The sequence below is a fragment of the Girardinichthys multiradiatus genome, chromosome 24 (genome assembly GCF_021462225.1).
Source record: "Girardinichthys multiradiatus isolate DD_20200921_A chromosome 24, DD_fGirMul_XY1, whole genome shotgun sequence".
Taxonomy (NCBI): domain Eukaryota; kingdom Metazoa; phylum Chordata; class Actinopteri; order Cyprinodontiformes; family Goodeidae; genus Girardinichthys; species Girardinichthys multiradiatus.
The window spans coordinates 800,699-815,677 of record NC_061816.1 but is presented as its reverse complement, the minus strand read 5'-3'; the positions used below and the strand labels follow the sequence as shown (position 1 = coordinate 815,677).

Genomic DNA, 14,979 nt, shown 5'->3' with positions numbered 1-14,979 from the left:
TCAGTTGTGTTGTGCAGGAGGTGGATACAGTACACAGCTGATAGTCCTACTGAATAGACTGTTAGAATTTGTATTATGGCAAGAAAAAAGCAGCTAAGTAAAGAAAAACGAGTGGCCATCATTACTTTAAGAAATGAAGGTCAGTCAGTCCGAACAATTGGGAAAACTTTGAAAGTGTCCCCAAGTGCAGTCGGAAAAAACCATCAAGCGCTACAAAGAAACTGGTTCACATGAGGACCGCCCCAGGAAAGGAAGACCAAGAGTCACCTCTGCTGCGGACGATAAGTTCATCCGAGTCACCAGCCTCAGAAATCGCAAGTTAACAGCAGCTCAGATTAGAGAACAGGTCAATGCCACACAGAGTTCTAGCAGCAGACACATCTCTAGAACAACTGTTAAGAGGAGACTGTGTGAATCAGGCCTTCATGGTAAAATAGCTGCTAGGAAACCACTGCTGAGGACAGGCAACAAGCAGAAGAGACTTGTTTGGGCTAAAGAACACAAGAAATGGACATTAGACCAGTGGAAATCTGTGCTTTGGTCTGATGAGTCCAAGTTTGAGATCTTTGGTTCCAACCACCGTGTCTTTGTGCGATGGAGAAGAGGTGAACGGATGGACTCTACATGCCTGGTTCCCATCGTGAAGCATGGAGGAGGAGGTGTGATGGTGTGGGGGTGCTTTGCTGGTGACACTGTTGGGAATTTATTCAAAATTGAAGACATACTGAACCAGCATGGCTACCACAGCATCTTGCAGCGGCATGCTATTACATCCGGTTTGCGTTTAGTTGGACCATTATTTATTTTTCAACAAGACAATGACCCCAACCACACCTCCAGGCTGTGTAAGGGCTATTTGACCAAGAAGGAGAGTGATGGGGTGCTGCGCCAGATGACCTGGCCTCCACAGTCACCGGACCTGAACCCAATCGAGATGGTTTGGGGTGAGCTCTTGGTATATGGGCTAGGTTAATTTTAGTAGCTCAGCACGAGCCCCAAGGCGCTGTTTTAACAAACTTGACTAAGGCAACCTATAAAAACCTCCTAAAATATCTTGGAACCAGGCAACAAGACTTTTTACCACCAATGAAAAACCAACAATACGGTGACTCAAATAATTGAATGTCCACAATTTAACTAGAATTTTATATGCTTTCTTTAATTAGTAACGCTTTTGCAGGGGTCAGTAACACGTAATAATTTCAATAATAGAAATAAATCAATCAACTCAACCTGTCTTTCCCTGATGCTGAAACTAGTGAGTTTGAAGAGGCTTTGAAGACGGAGGCTCATCCATCCACCCGAAGGAGAAAAATTCTTCTGGTAACGAGTTACGACTTAATCTTCAGGTTTCTTCTTTTAAGTGGCAGGCATTGATGCTCCAGGCTTTGATGGTTAAACAGGATCTTTGTTGTCATATGTCTCAGAAGACAGTAGTTTCCAGAGGCTGAAGAGTTGAAGGAAACCCGGAGACATAAATGAGGTTGATTCAGGACTTCCAGAAGCCTGAAACTTAGAGCAATCAGCTGTTCACCGATCAAGTTCACGTCTGTTGTCTGGATAAAAAGGCTTTAGATGAAATCAGATTCTTAATCTTGAGGCACAGTCCTTCTAAGGCAAACGGGTTGATCCTCTTTTTAATGCAGTCGATCAGCTGGGCTGTGTCTCTGGTCCTCTGATTCATCTGTAGCGTCTCTCCAATCTTGTTCGCTGGTCTTCTGCGAGGAAACAACCAACTAGTTCCTCTATTCTTGCCCATTTTATAGAGCATTTCCACCAAACTCTTTGTGCTCATTGGCCAGTGGTTGTTGCCATGGCTGCCCCATTGGTCACTCATGACATAAGGTGATCTTGTGTCCATATCAGACATGCCATCATCACCTCAGTCCTGAGCTGTCTGCTGGCCTCTTCTTTGACCTGCGACCCCGCCTCAGTCATCAGCCTTGTGCTATAAGCTACAGCTCTCACTTCCCCAATTCCTGAACATCTGCTCTATTCCTGTCTCACTCAATGTTACACTTCCTCTTAAACAGAGGCTTTAATTCTTACATTGGTGCTCCTCAAACTTTTAGTTACAGCGTTTATTTTGTTTACAGTTTAAAACCATTACTTAAATTTCATCCTTTTTATTCATACAACACACAACATTATCTCTTTCATAGATAGCTGATTGAGAATGTCAAAAAAGTAAAATAAATATTAAACACAGTAGGTAAAGAGGTGGTCTGCAGGCATAGGAAGCAGCTGGAATCTGTCAGCATTCAGAAAGAAAACTTGCTTTCTATCAGTGTTTATTAATCTCAGCTGTTAAAGTCCTACTGATGACCTTCTTTGCACAGGAAGAATCTCTTAACTGAAAAGAACAACCCTGTTGTTACGAAACACACTGATGGCAGTTCTGATGCAGAGCATTTGGAGAACCAATAAACGACTGGGAGAACATCATGGTATAATTGACCTCTTTGGATGTCATTGCATCCGCCATGCTTGGAGGAGCGAGGGCTCTGTTTATCACCCCAGCAACACCATACCTACAGCGAGGTTTGGTGGTGGGATCATCATGTGGTGGGTCTTTTTTAATCCGAAGATGAAAGGAGGCTGGTATTTTCAACAACACAAAGAACACAAACACACAGCTGGTCTGAGAGAAAGAAATTAAAAGTCTCAACCAATAGAAAGAATTAAAGACCCGAGTGCAGAGATCAGAACCCCAGAACTTTTAGGATTCAACGACGGCTTGTGTGAAACAATGAGGCAGAGTCAATCCTGAGCCAGACATGAGAAAGTTTTCTCCATACAGTAGAGACATTTTCAAGGTCTTCTGCTCATTAACTAATTGATGAATTATTTGTCAGTTATTTCTATTATCTATCTTGATACAAACATGGTGGCAATTTTAGGTCAAGAGGCCCATTAGAAACAGATTTACTAAGAGAAATGTTCACACCCCTCCTAGTTGTGAATTTGAGAATTTCTTGTAACTTTTTCATTTAGCAAACAGATAAACCATAAAATATTTTCTTTATTGACTCAGATTGTACAAACCTTTAGCCTTTTACACAACAAACCATGAAGAACCTCTCTTGTCCAAGCAGCAACACTCTCAGTATCTCAGATTATCTGAATTGTGTTAAAAGTTAATCAGTTCCAACTTGTTGCACAAAAGAATTACGATTTTTTCAGTTTAAACTTAATCTATTTGCATAAATGGTTCTCAACAAACATTTATGGGTAAAACTACAGAATTAGGTACTGATATGGAACAATTACTGTACAGTTAATGTAGCAGAGCTAAGGTCAGTCTCTGTGGTGTTTTCACTCTGAGCTGGTGTTGCTGTTCGGTTGTGGATCCACTCCAGGTAGTTGGACACTCGAGTGTAGATGCCGTAGTTGCCTGGTCGGGCACAGCCCTTCCCCCAGCTGACGATCCCTAGCAGGAAATGTGTCTTCTTGTACGTTGTCACCAATGGGCCACCGCTGTCACCTTTACATGAGTCTGTCCGACCATCCAGGTACCCAGCACAGAACATGTTCTCAGTGAGCAGCACGCCGCTTTCCTCTTTGCAGGTCTGCTTTCGTATGCGGGGCACCTTGGTACGTCTAAGGACGACTGAAGTGGGCCCGTTCTCGCTCCGCTTCCCCCAACCGCTCACTGTGTGCAGGTCCACCGCCCAGAGTTCACGTTCAGCCAGCGGTTGCGTTGGCAAGCAGATCGGGACCGCGTACGGCGAGTAAACTATTGGAGACGCTAGGCGTAGTAGGCCAATATCGTTGTCAGCAGTTCTCGTCATGTAGTTCTCATGCATGATGATCTCTACAACTTGGATGACCTGCTCAGTGGACTCGTTAACCATAATGTCATGTTCACCTGAAGGACAAAACAGGAACACAGTTTCTGCAAACATTAAATGGAAAAACCCAGCAGGATAAACACCACCTCTTTCCCTACAACTGAAGTTGGAAAAACCCCTTGTTCAGAGGTTTGAGTAGACACAAATGTTATAAATTGCTGCTTTGCTGTTAAAGGAAGGGATTTGTACCTGCGACCACTTTCAGTAACTGTGGGTTGGTGTTCTCTAGGCAGTGAGACGCTGTGAGGATCCATGTTGGTTTATAAATCACTCCTCCACAGAAACCCTTGCCTTTATAAATCAGCAAAACCTTCAGACAACAAACGAGAACAGTACCAAGCAATTATTAAAAACGTGTTTAAGTTTGTCCCAGCTGTTCCATTAAACATCTGCCTCCACATCGAGCTGCTCTCCTCTGTAACTGTAACTATCCAGTCAACCGCCTGCATTAAATATATGAACTGTTCCTTTATCTTCCACCTACCTGCCAAGGGCATTCGCCTTTCGGACACTCGGTTCCTCCCACAATTCTCAGCAGGTTGTCTTTTGTTACGTCCTGTAGGACGGGGACTGTGCCACATGCGATTTGCTCTGAAACAACAATAAGAAAACAAATATCTGCAAGGATTTTACCAACACTAATTTATGACAAAATAATTCAACTAACAATTAATTTTAAACCTCTTAAGAGTGTTCATTTGTTACTAAATAAGTACCCACTTCTTTTTAAAAAGTGGTGTCCCACAGGGATCTATACTAGACCCTTTGTCATTTGAAAATGTATAAATACCATTTAAGTTATCATTCTTGATTGACACATTTTTGAGGAAACCAAAGAATAGCTTTTTGCAGAAACAACATCCAGAGTTTCGATTACCGTTATACAGTAAACTGTGATGCGATCATCTGATCAAACATGTCACTGAGGTCACATCAGGATTTTTGGCGTTTCTACACAATGAAGCAGATCTTTGAGGAATATGAAGTGCAGAAGATGCTTTTTCTGTTCAAATTTCAGGTATTATCAACACTCAAAAACATCTTGTTTTCAGAGAAATGCGTCTCTTATACATGTTTTCGGTACTTTTATTGTTGCAACATATGCAAAGAAAATAAATTAAAAGGTTGAAAGAAAAATTGTTTCAGAACTAGTTGATGTAGGTAACTTTAAATCAATCAATAATATTCACCAAACAACAAAAATAAAAATATTTATTTATTATTTAAATACCTGAGGAGATGAATCTTTGAAGACCATAACAAAGACCACTGTTGGGTTTATTTTACAGTACAATAAATAGAATAATAAATATGAATGTTGAGTCTTATTTATTATTATTTATTTAAATTTATTTAACTTATTAATTTAAGCATTTATTAAAACCTAAAAGTTAACTTTTAAAGAATTTAAATGAATATATTAGTTTTACAGTTTTTTATTCTGACCAACATTGATGTAAACATAAAAATTAATGTAAATTCATGTAAGTTTTTGAATGTAAGTTTTCACACCCAAGATGATTATTGTGTCACTAAAAGGATTCAGTCAAATATAAAGGGTTTTGTGTGTTTTTCTCCAGGCTGAAATCGAGACAGAACTGAAGTAAACCTTCTGTGATGCAGCTTCGTCCATCAGTGTCCAGCTTGTAACCATCAGCACATGAACACGCTAGTCTTCGTCCATACGTGTCTTCATCGCAGAAATGTTCGCAGCCTCCGTTCTGCAGCAGACAAATGTCAGGCTCCTTCTGCTGTTCTGAAAACACAGATCCATTTTAAAACGCTGTATGACTGATCAGGAAATGATGATGTTGGCTGTTTATTGTGGGGAAATGAAGGTACGAAAAATAATCCCAGGTTTCTCTTTAGTACAGTTGCTAAACTTACACAGAGTCATAGATCTGTTGAGCCATCCATTCCCTTAGCTCTTAGCAGTCATGACTTTATGGGATTCTTCTTAAATAAAATTGATTCTATTAAAAATAAAATCTTTGACATACTCCTGAAGATGATTACTTCATCCTCAGCAAGTGAGACAACATTGGAAATAACTGCAGAACCTGATTTGTGTTTGGACTGTTTTGATCCTGTGGAGCTTCGTGAGTTATCAGAAATATTAGCTTCATCTAAACCTTCAACTTGTATGTTAGACCCAATCTCAACCAAATTATTTAAGGAAGTGTTCCCTCTGATTACCAGCCCCATTGTAGATATGATTAATCTATCTTTAGTAAATGGATCAGAACCACAGGCTTTTAAGGTAGCTGTAATTAAACCTTTACTTAAGAAACCTTCGCTTGATTGAGATGACTTAATAAATTACAGACCTATATCCAATCTTCCACTCTTATCTAAAGTTCTTGAGAAAATAGTTGCTAATTAAATGTGTGAACATTTATACAGCAATGACCTGTTTGAAGAGTTTCAGTCAGGTTTCAGAGCTCATCATAGCACTGAAACAGCTCTGCTGAAAGTCACTAATGATATTCTTATGGCCTCAGATAATGGACTTGTGTCTGTTCTGGTTCTGTTAGATCTCAGTGCTGCATTTGATCCAGTCGATCATAATATTCTCTTAAAAAGGCTGGAATATGTTGTAGGGATCAGGGGAACAGCGCTAGGCTGGTTTAAATCTTATCTGTCTGACAGATTCCAGTTTGTTCATGTAAATGATAAATCATCTTTAAACTCCAGGGTTAATTGTGGAGTACCACAGGGTTCAGTACTTGGCCCAATTCTCTTTACTATAGATATGCTCCAGTGATAAAGTAAAAAACCTAGGTGTTAACTTTGACTAGGACATGTCATTTAAATCCCATATTAAACAGGTTTCTAGGATTTCCTTCTTTCATCTCCAGAACATTGCCAAAATTAGAAATATCCTGTCCAGGAGTGACGCTGAAAAACTAGTCCATGCATTTGTTACTTCAAGGCTGGACTATTGTAATTCTTTACTATCAGGATGTTCACAAAATGCAGTTAAAAGCCTTCAGCTGATTCAAAATGCTGCAGCAAGAGTTCTGATGAAAATTAAAAAGAGAGATCATATTTCTCCTATTTTAGCTTCCCTTCATTGGCTCCCTGTTAAATCCAGAATAGAATTTAAAATTCTCCTCCTCACATATAAAGCCCTTAATGATCTAGCTCCATCATACATCAGAGATCTGATTGGTCCATATGTTCCTAACAGAGCACTTTGTTCTCAGACTGCAGGTTTACTGGTGGTTCCTAGAGTCTCTAGAAGTAGAATGGGAGGCAGATCCTTTAGTTATCAGGCTCCTCTCCTGTGGAACCAGCTCCCAGTTTTAGTCCGTGAGGCAGACACCCTGTCTACTTTTAAGGCTAGGCTTAAAACTTTCCTTTTTGATAAATCTTATAGTTAGAGTGGCTTAGTTTATCCTGAGCTATCTCTGTAGTTATGCTGCTATAGGCTTAGGCTGCTGGAGGACATAATGACCACTTTCACCCTCTTTGCTACATTCTCATACTACTCTCCAATTATGCATTATTTGCTGTTATTTCAGCTTTTAACTTTATGTTCTCTCTTTTCTCTTCCTAGAAGCTACACCTGGCCTGACTCTGTGTCTACCTGTGACACCTTTCTGGAGAGGGGCATCGTCCAAGCTTCTGTTGGTAACAACTTAATGCTCACCTTCTACAGATGATCCACATGGTCTGGTCTTTCAGTGTTTAACCCTTTCTCTCTCCTAGACATGGCTACTGACTGAGCTTCTACTGTAACTAACTCTATGTTCTCTCTTTCAGACTCTAACCTTGAAAACTGGATCAGAGTTTATCTGTTCTTTCTTTCTAGATGAAACGACTAAAGGAGCTACATCCATTAACATTTACTTTTCCTTCCCACAGAAAGTACTCCTGGATCAGTGCTTCTTTGTTCTCTTTGTGTCTCTGCTCTGTTCTCTTAAACCCCCAGTCGGTCGTGGTAGGTGGCCGCTCACACTGAGCCTGGTTCTGGTTCTGCTGGAGGTTTCTTCCTGTTAAAAGGGAGTTTTTCCTCTCCACTGTCGCTACATGCATGCTCAGTATGAGGGATTGCTGCAAAGTCAACACCAGTGACTGTCCACTGTCTCTACATGCTCATCCAGGAGGAGTGAATGCTGCAAGTCACTGACTGGATGCAATCTGCTGGGTTTCCTTAGATAGAAAAACTTTTTATCCAATTTGAGTAAATAGCTGAATCTGACTGATAGTTGGGTTTAATTAGAAAATATGAACCTGACTTGAAATCTTTATGATTCGATTGAATTGACTTTGAGTGCCTTGAGACAACATGTGTTGTGAGTTGGCTCTATTTAAATAAAACTGAACTGAATTGAATTTTTCCATGAGGAAATTTAAAGGGTTTATGATTTTGTTAATTTTAGCTTTTTGGTTATTTTGACTAAATCATTATTTTACAATACTACAGCTTACTCCAGTTTACTCTAAAGTTTTAGTATCTTTGAGTTTGACATGAGAAACAACATTTAATGACCAAAGTATAAACTCTTTACTCTGAGTCTACCAGAGATTCTAGTTGGGCACCTAAAGCAACTCTAACCCTAATTCTGAGTTTAAAACAGCCCCTGATTCAGACCTCATCTTTATTCCTGCCTCCATTTAATTGGGTAATCTTGTTTTACTGTCCGGCGAGTGATAACTGCTGTAAAACATTACCATCCTTGCTCACCGAGTTCACAGTTGACTCCCCTGAACAGAGGAAAACATAAGCAGGCGTAGGACGCTCCATCAGTGATGCAGGTCCCTCCGTTCTGACAGGGACCGGATTTACAGCTGTCAGGGACTTAGACAGAAACACACGGTTATCATTTAACAGAAATATCCCACATTACGGTTGTTGTCTCCTTGAGGTCGATAAGAGAATGACTTACTGTAGGAAGTGATGTTGCTTGTGATAATCAATTACATTTCTGTAACTGTTGATCTCAAATTAAATCTACAGTTTTTCATGTTCTAAACTTATTTTAGCCCAACCTTAAGTATACAGAAACACAACACAAATTATAAACTGTCGTCAGTTATCACAGGTAGATGAAGCCAAAATGGAAACCCTAGAGGTTAATGGAGATGTGCTGTTCTTTACCCTGACTAGACCTCAACCCTTAGCAGCAGAGGCTACAGACCTCCCACTCCTAACTCGGGGATCAGAAGTTTCTCGGTTTATGTTGGACAATCATTGCTTACCAGAATACTGCTTCCAGAACTCATTCTGAGGAAGAAGGTAAAAAACAAACAGGCGTTTATGGATCCAAGGTTCCTGATGTTTCTATCAACATGATTCCCACAGAGTTTAAATCATCTTCTTAGACATAACGCACCGTCATCTCCGTGTGTTCAAACACCTCTCTGGCCTCCTCGAAGCTACATTTCTCCTCCAAACACTCCCTCTGCAGATCTCCCATTTTCAGCTCCTCAAACCAGCCAGAGTTGTACCGGCGAGTCCGGACCAGGACGCCATGGGCCTCTGGTGGCTCCAGAAAGACTGCCGAACATAGAAGGACCAAAAGTCATCAGCCTACATTGGAAAAACAACAGTGTGTAGCTTCTAGCCATCAATGATTTGTCTTTATCTAGTCCAGTTTCTTATGATAATGTTGCTGGAAAGATCTTTTTTTTTTTTTAAGAATTTTTTCGGCACCATAGACCTTTATTTTGATAGTAGGCAGACAGGAAGGGGCAAAGAGAGGGGGAGACATCTGGCAAAGGTTTCTGGGTCCGGGACTCGAACCCGGGACGGCCGCTTCGAGGACTATAGCCTCTACATGTGGTCGTGCCCTAACTCCTACACCACCAGCGCCACGCCCTGCTGGAAAGATCTTGATATGTTGAATGTTACACATTCAGTTTAACTGGTAGATATACAGGGGTTGGACAATGAAAGTGAAACACCTGGTTTTAGACCACAATAATTTATTAGTATGGTGTAGGGCCTCCTTTTGCGGCCAATACAGCGTCAATACGTCTTGGGAATGACATATACAAGTCCTGCACAGTGGTCAGAGGGATTTTAAGCCATTCTTCTTGCAGGATAGTGGCCAGGTCACTACGTGATACTGGTGGAGGAAAACGTTTCCTGACTCGCTCCTCCAAAACACCCCAAAGTGGCTCAATAATATTTAGATCTGGTGACTGTGCAGGCCATGGGAGATGTTCAACTTCACTTTCATGTTCATCAAACCAATCTTTCACCAGTCTTGCTGTGTGTATTGGTGCATTGTCATCCTGATACACGGTACCGCCTTCAGGATACAATGTTTGAACCATTGGATGCACATGGTCCTCAAGAATGGTTCGGTAGTCCTTGGCAGTGACGCGCCCATCTAGCACAAGTATTGGGCCAAGGGAATGCCATGATATGGCAGCCCAAACCATCATTGATCCACCCCCATGCTTCACTCTGGGCATGCAACAGTCTGGGTGGTACGCTTCTTTGGGGCTTCTCCACACCGTAAGTCTCCCAGATGTGGGGAAAACAATAAAGGTGGACTCATCAGAGAACAATACATGTTTCACATTGTCCACAGCCCAAGATTTGTGCTCCTTGCACCATTGAAACCGACGTTTGGCATTGGCATGAGTGACCAAAGGTTTGTCTATAGCAGCCCGGCCGTGTATATTGACCCTGTGGAGCTCCTGACGGACAGTTCTGGTGGAAACAGGAGAGTTGAGGTGCACATTTAATTCTGCCGTGATTTGGGCAGCCGTGGTTTTATGTTTTTTGGATAAAATCCGGGTTAGCACCCGAACATCCCTTTCAGACAGCTTCTTCTTGCGTCCACAGTTAATCCTGTTGGATGTGGTTGGTCCTTCTTGGTGGTATGCTGACATTACCCTGGATACCGTGGCTCTTGATACATCACAAAGACTTGCTGTCTTGGTCACAGATGCACCAGCAAGACGTGCACCAACAATTTGTCCTCTTTTGAACTCTGGTATGTCACCCATAATGTTGTGTGCATTTCAATATTTTGAGCAAAACTGTGCTCTTACCCTGCTAATTGAACCTTCACACTCTGCTCTTACTGGTGCAATGTGCAATCAATGAAGACTGGCTACCAGGCTGGTCCAATTTAGCCATGAAACCTCCCACACTAAAATGACAGGTGTTTCAGTTTCATTGTCCAACCCCTGTATGTCAAGGTGTAGTTTAAGGAAAGGACAGGTCACATGTGGTTTTGTGGATGAGGACCAGTTTGCTTTGTGGTTTGAGACAAAGACACCTCTTGTAGACTCCTTGTTTCTTGCAGGTGGTACACATTCCTGATTGGCTGCACCTATGGTCAGTCCTTCTCCCATCATCATGTACATCACCTTCTGGTAGCTGTTTGGCCCGCAGCTTCTCGAAGATGAGGCTTTATGAAGATCATCGTAAAGCAAATACCTTCAGGTCAAACCCGGTCAGTCTTGGCTCAATAAAGAAAGAAGCTTATAATGGGTTTTCAGAACCCAGTGAAACACACTGCATGAGATCCCAGCCTCCACTTCAGCTTGTCCTACCTTTCCAAGATGAAGCTGGTCTGATTATCAGTCGTTAACTCAAGTAGCACCTTTCAGCATGTCAGGGCACCTTTTTATTGTCTTCTATCCAGAAACGAGACAGCTCCATTTCAAGGAAAGACGAAAGGAGGAAGATCTCAATGTCATGCAAAGGATCATGGACCCAGTGTTTTTTTTTTTTTTTTGCTAGTTTCTTTTGCGGCTACAAGCCCTTAAAGTTCTGAATCATTTGCTGAACTCTTTTAAGAGTATTCTTCAGCAGTGGATGGCTGGGTGATGCATACAGAATATCTCCTTCATTTGACCTGGATCTCACAATGAAATACCCGGGACCCTACGTGGACGTTAGCCTTGCAGCTGTCTTGCTTGATGTAAGCTGAACACATACTACCTCAGCGTCTGTAACTTCTGCTAAATCAACATTCATTTATAGGTGAATGGGTTCATTCTGGACCTTCCTCACCTGAAGCCGGCTGGGAGCCCTGGAGCGTGAAAACAAAGGCGATGAAGACCCTCAGCAACATTGTTGATTTCATCAGAAAGCTACCATCGCTCTTCTTTGTGGGGACATAAAGGTACAAAGTCTTCAACACTCCCTCCCAACACTAGTCTGTAGGTCATCACATGGAGATATCCTGGGTGATGAAACACTGACCAATGCCCTCAGGTTCAAGAACTGAAAGTTTTGTTTTTCATAATTCTGTTGACCAAATTGAGCAAATTAGTTTCTTGTCGAGCCTTTTCAGCTCTCGATATAGAAATCAAACATTCACCTAACAAGACAGAAATAGAAAGCTTAGACTGAAATCTGACTAGTCTTCCAGTAGATTTCATGGGTCTGACCTACTGACAGAAGGTGTGGTACCTTCTGCCAGTAGGTCAGAAAGTACCACAAAAACCGAATGAAGAAAGGAGAGAAGATACGTGAATGCCATGAAAACACTTTTTAATTAAACTGTGGGGCTGTTACCTTTTACTCCACACAAAACCAATATTTATGTAATAGTTTACCTTTGGTTCTGTTAGATCTGTGGTTCACCAACAGTAATGATAGGGCGCCCTCTGCTGGTGCTCAAATACAGTTTGATGAGAACCATCCACCCCAAACCATTTGAAGCTGTAATGAGTTGTAAAAATATGAAATATTGTGAATAAAGATTTTATTGGCTTTTAATTAGCTCCATATCAGATAGTTTCTCTGCTTGATGGCTTTAATTTTCCACCATATGAATGTCTGTATTTGCAGTTGTGGTTGCCCTGTACCCGATTTGTCCTGGTCCAAAATGGAGTCATCTGGACTGATTGTGTGTTCATTCATACCCGTCAGTCAGTGAATTATTTAAATTTATAATTTATTCATAAACTTCTGTAAGGAAATATGAATATCTATCAGCAGACTGTTACCCGTTCAATTTGGTTGAATTGGGGGAAAATAATCTTTCATATTTTAGGTTAGGAACATACAGGAATCAGAACCAAAATAAATGAAATAGTCTCTAGTGCAAAGGCTCCAAATGATGAAATACAATAAACTATTTGTGAGATTTAAGCATTTTTTTACAATTTGACTTCTAAATTCATAAAGGTACCTAACAAATAAATTGATGCCCCATGGTTAAAGGTCAAAGTCCAAAATGGTGTGTTTGCAGGAGGGAAAGTGAAGCAGGAAGGGACAAACTGCCAATGCTTTAGTATAAATTAGGCTCCAAACTTACGAAGCGATAGATTGACCTGGATTGAAGCATGTGACGTCATTCGGCCCAGCGGAGCCGAGGACCCGCCCTAAAGCCAGGCCTGGGGTCGGGACCCGTCAGAAGGCGCCTGGTGGCTGGGTTGCTCCTCACGGGACCCGGCCGGGCCAAGCCCGAAGGAGAGACACGAGGCCATCCCCCAGTGGGCCTACCACTTGCATGGGAAACCGTGAGGGACCGGTGCAAAGAGGATTGGGCGGCAGATGAAGGTGGAGGACTCGGCAGCCTGATCCCCGGATGCTTAGGCTGGCTCTAGGAACGTGGAATGTCACCTCGCTGGGGGGGAAGGAGCCTGAGCTTCTGCGGGAGGTCGAGAAATATCGACTAGAAATAGTCGGGCTCGCCTCCACACACAGCGTGGGCTCTGGAACCCATCTCCTCGAGAGGGGCTGGACTCTCTTCTACTCTGGAGTGGCCCACGGGGAGAGGCGGTGGGCTGGGGTGGGTGTGCTTGTTGCCCCCCAGCTCAGCCGTCTCGTGTTGGGGTTTACCCGAGTGGATGAGAGGGTCGCATCCCTGCACCTTCGGGTTGGGGAGAGGTCTCTGACTGTCGCTTCAGCCCACGGGTCGGGCGGTAGTGCAGAGTACCAGGCCTTCTTTGCGTCCCTGTCGGGGGTGCTGGATAGTGCCCCTCCCAGAGACTCTATTATTCTGCTGGGGGACTTCAACGCCCATGTGGGAAACGACAGTGACACCTGGAGAGGCGTGATCGGGAGGAATGGCCTCCCCGATCTGAATCCGAGCAGTGTTTTGTTATTGGACTTCTGTGCTAGTCACGGATTGTCCATAATGAACACCATGTTCAAACATAAGGGTGTCCATCAGTGCACTTGGCACCAGGACACCCTAGGCAGGAGGTCGATGATCGACTTTGTTGTCGTATCATCAGACCTTCGGCCGCATGTTTTGGACACTCGGGTGAAGAGAGGGGCCGAGCTGTCCACCGCATAGTGAGGGTCTGCTGGGAACATCTGGCAGAACCCTCGGCCAGGGATGTATTCAAACTCCCACCTCCGGGAGAGCGCTGTCCAGATTCTGGGGGATGTTGGAGACATAGAGTCCGAGTGGACCATGTTCTCCGCGTCTATTGTCGATGCTGCCGCCCGTATCTGCCGCCATAAGGTCTGCGGTGCCTGTCGCGGCAGCAATCCCCGAACCCGGTGGTGGACACCGGCAGTAAGGGACGCTGTCAAGCTGAAGAAGGAGTCCTATCGGCTGTGGTTGGCTTGTGAGACTCTTGAGGCGGCTGACGGGTACCGTGGGGCCAAGCATGTCACGGCCCGAGTGGTGGCAGAGGCAAAAACTTGGACCTGGGAGGAGTTCGGTGAGGCCATGGAGAAGGACTACCAGCTGGCCCTGAACCGATTCTGGCAAACCGTCCGGCGCCTCAGGAGGGGGAAGCAGTGCTTCGCCAACACTGTTTACAGTGGGGGTGGGAGACTGCTGACCTCCACTGGGGACATTATCGGGCGGTGGAAGGAGTACTTCGAGGATCTCCTCAATCCTGCCATCATGCGTTCCCTGGTCAAAACAGAGGCTGGGGACTCGGGGTTGGACTCTTTCATCACCCAGGCTGAAGTCACCGAGGTGGTTAAAAAGCTCCACGGTGGCAAGGCTTCGGGGGTGGATGAGATCCGCCCTGAGTACCTCAAGTCTCTGGATGTTGTGGGACTGTCATGGTTGACACGCCTCTTCAACATTGCATGGCGGTCGGGGACAGTGCCTCTGGACTGGCAGACTGGGGTGGTGGTCCCCCTTCATAAGAAGGGTGACCGGAGGGTGTGTTCCAACTACAGGGGGATCACACTCCTCAGCCTCCCTGGTAAGGCCTACGCCAGGGTATTGGAGAGAAGAGTCCG

General features: G+C 43.5%; 2 protein-coding genes across 3 annotated transcripts in view; one reads left to right on the top strand and one right to left on the bottom strand.

Moving 5' to 3' along the window:
- Positions 1–14,979, top strand: part of LOC124861402 (NLR family CARD domain-containing protein 3-like) — a 373,247-nt gene that overhangs the window by 131,957 nt on the left and 226,311 nt on the right. The window lies entirely within an intron of this gene.
- Positions 3,005–11,965, bottom strand: LOC124861467 (coagulation factor VII-like). The gene is made up of 8 exons (XM_047355260.1): positions 11,833–11,965; positions 9,191–9,354; positions 9,057–9,081; positions 8,542–8,655; positions 5,461–5,607; positions 4,336–4,442; positions 4,041–4,161; positions 3,005–3,868 (listed from the first exon to the last, which is right to left on the bottom strand). Exons 1-8 carry the CDS (start codon positions 11,903–11,905, stop codon positions 3,267–3,269), a joined length of 1,353 nt encoding a protein of 450 aa, XP_047211216.1. The 5' UTR covers positions 11,906–11,965; the 3' UTR covers positions 3,005–3,266.

Excerpts from the sequence above, each read along its gene's own strand:
- LOC124861467 (XM_047355260.1), bottom strand. The coding sequence starts at position 11,905 with ATGAAATCAACAATGTTGCTGAGGGTCTTCATCGCCTTTGTTTTCACG. Across the intron at positions 9,355-11,832 it reads GGGCTCCCAGCCGGCTTCAG|TCTTTCTGGAGCCACCAGAG; the intron begins GTGAGGAAGGTC and ends TATGTTCGGCAG. Across the intron at positions 3,869-4,040 it reads GTTACTGAAAGTGGTCGCAG|GTGAACATGACATTATGGTT; the intron begins GTACAAATCCCT and ends TTTGTCCTTCAG.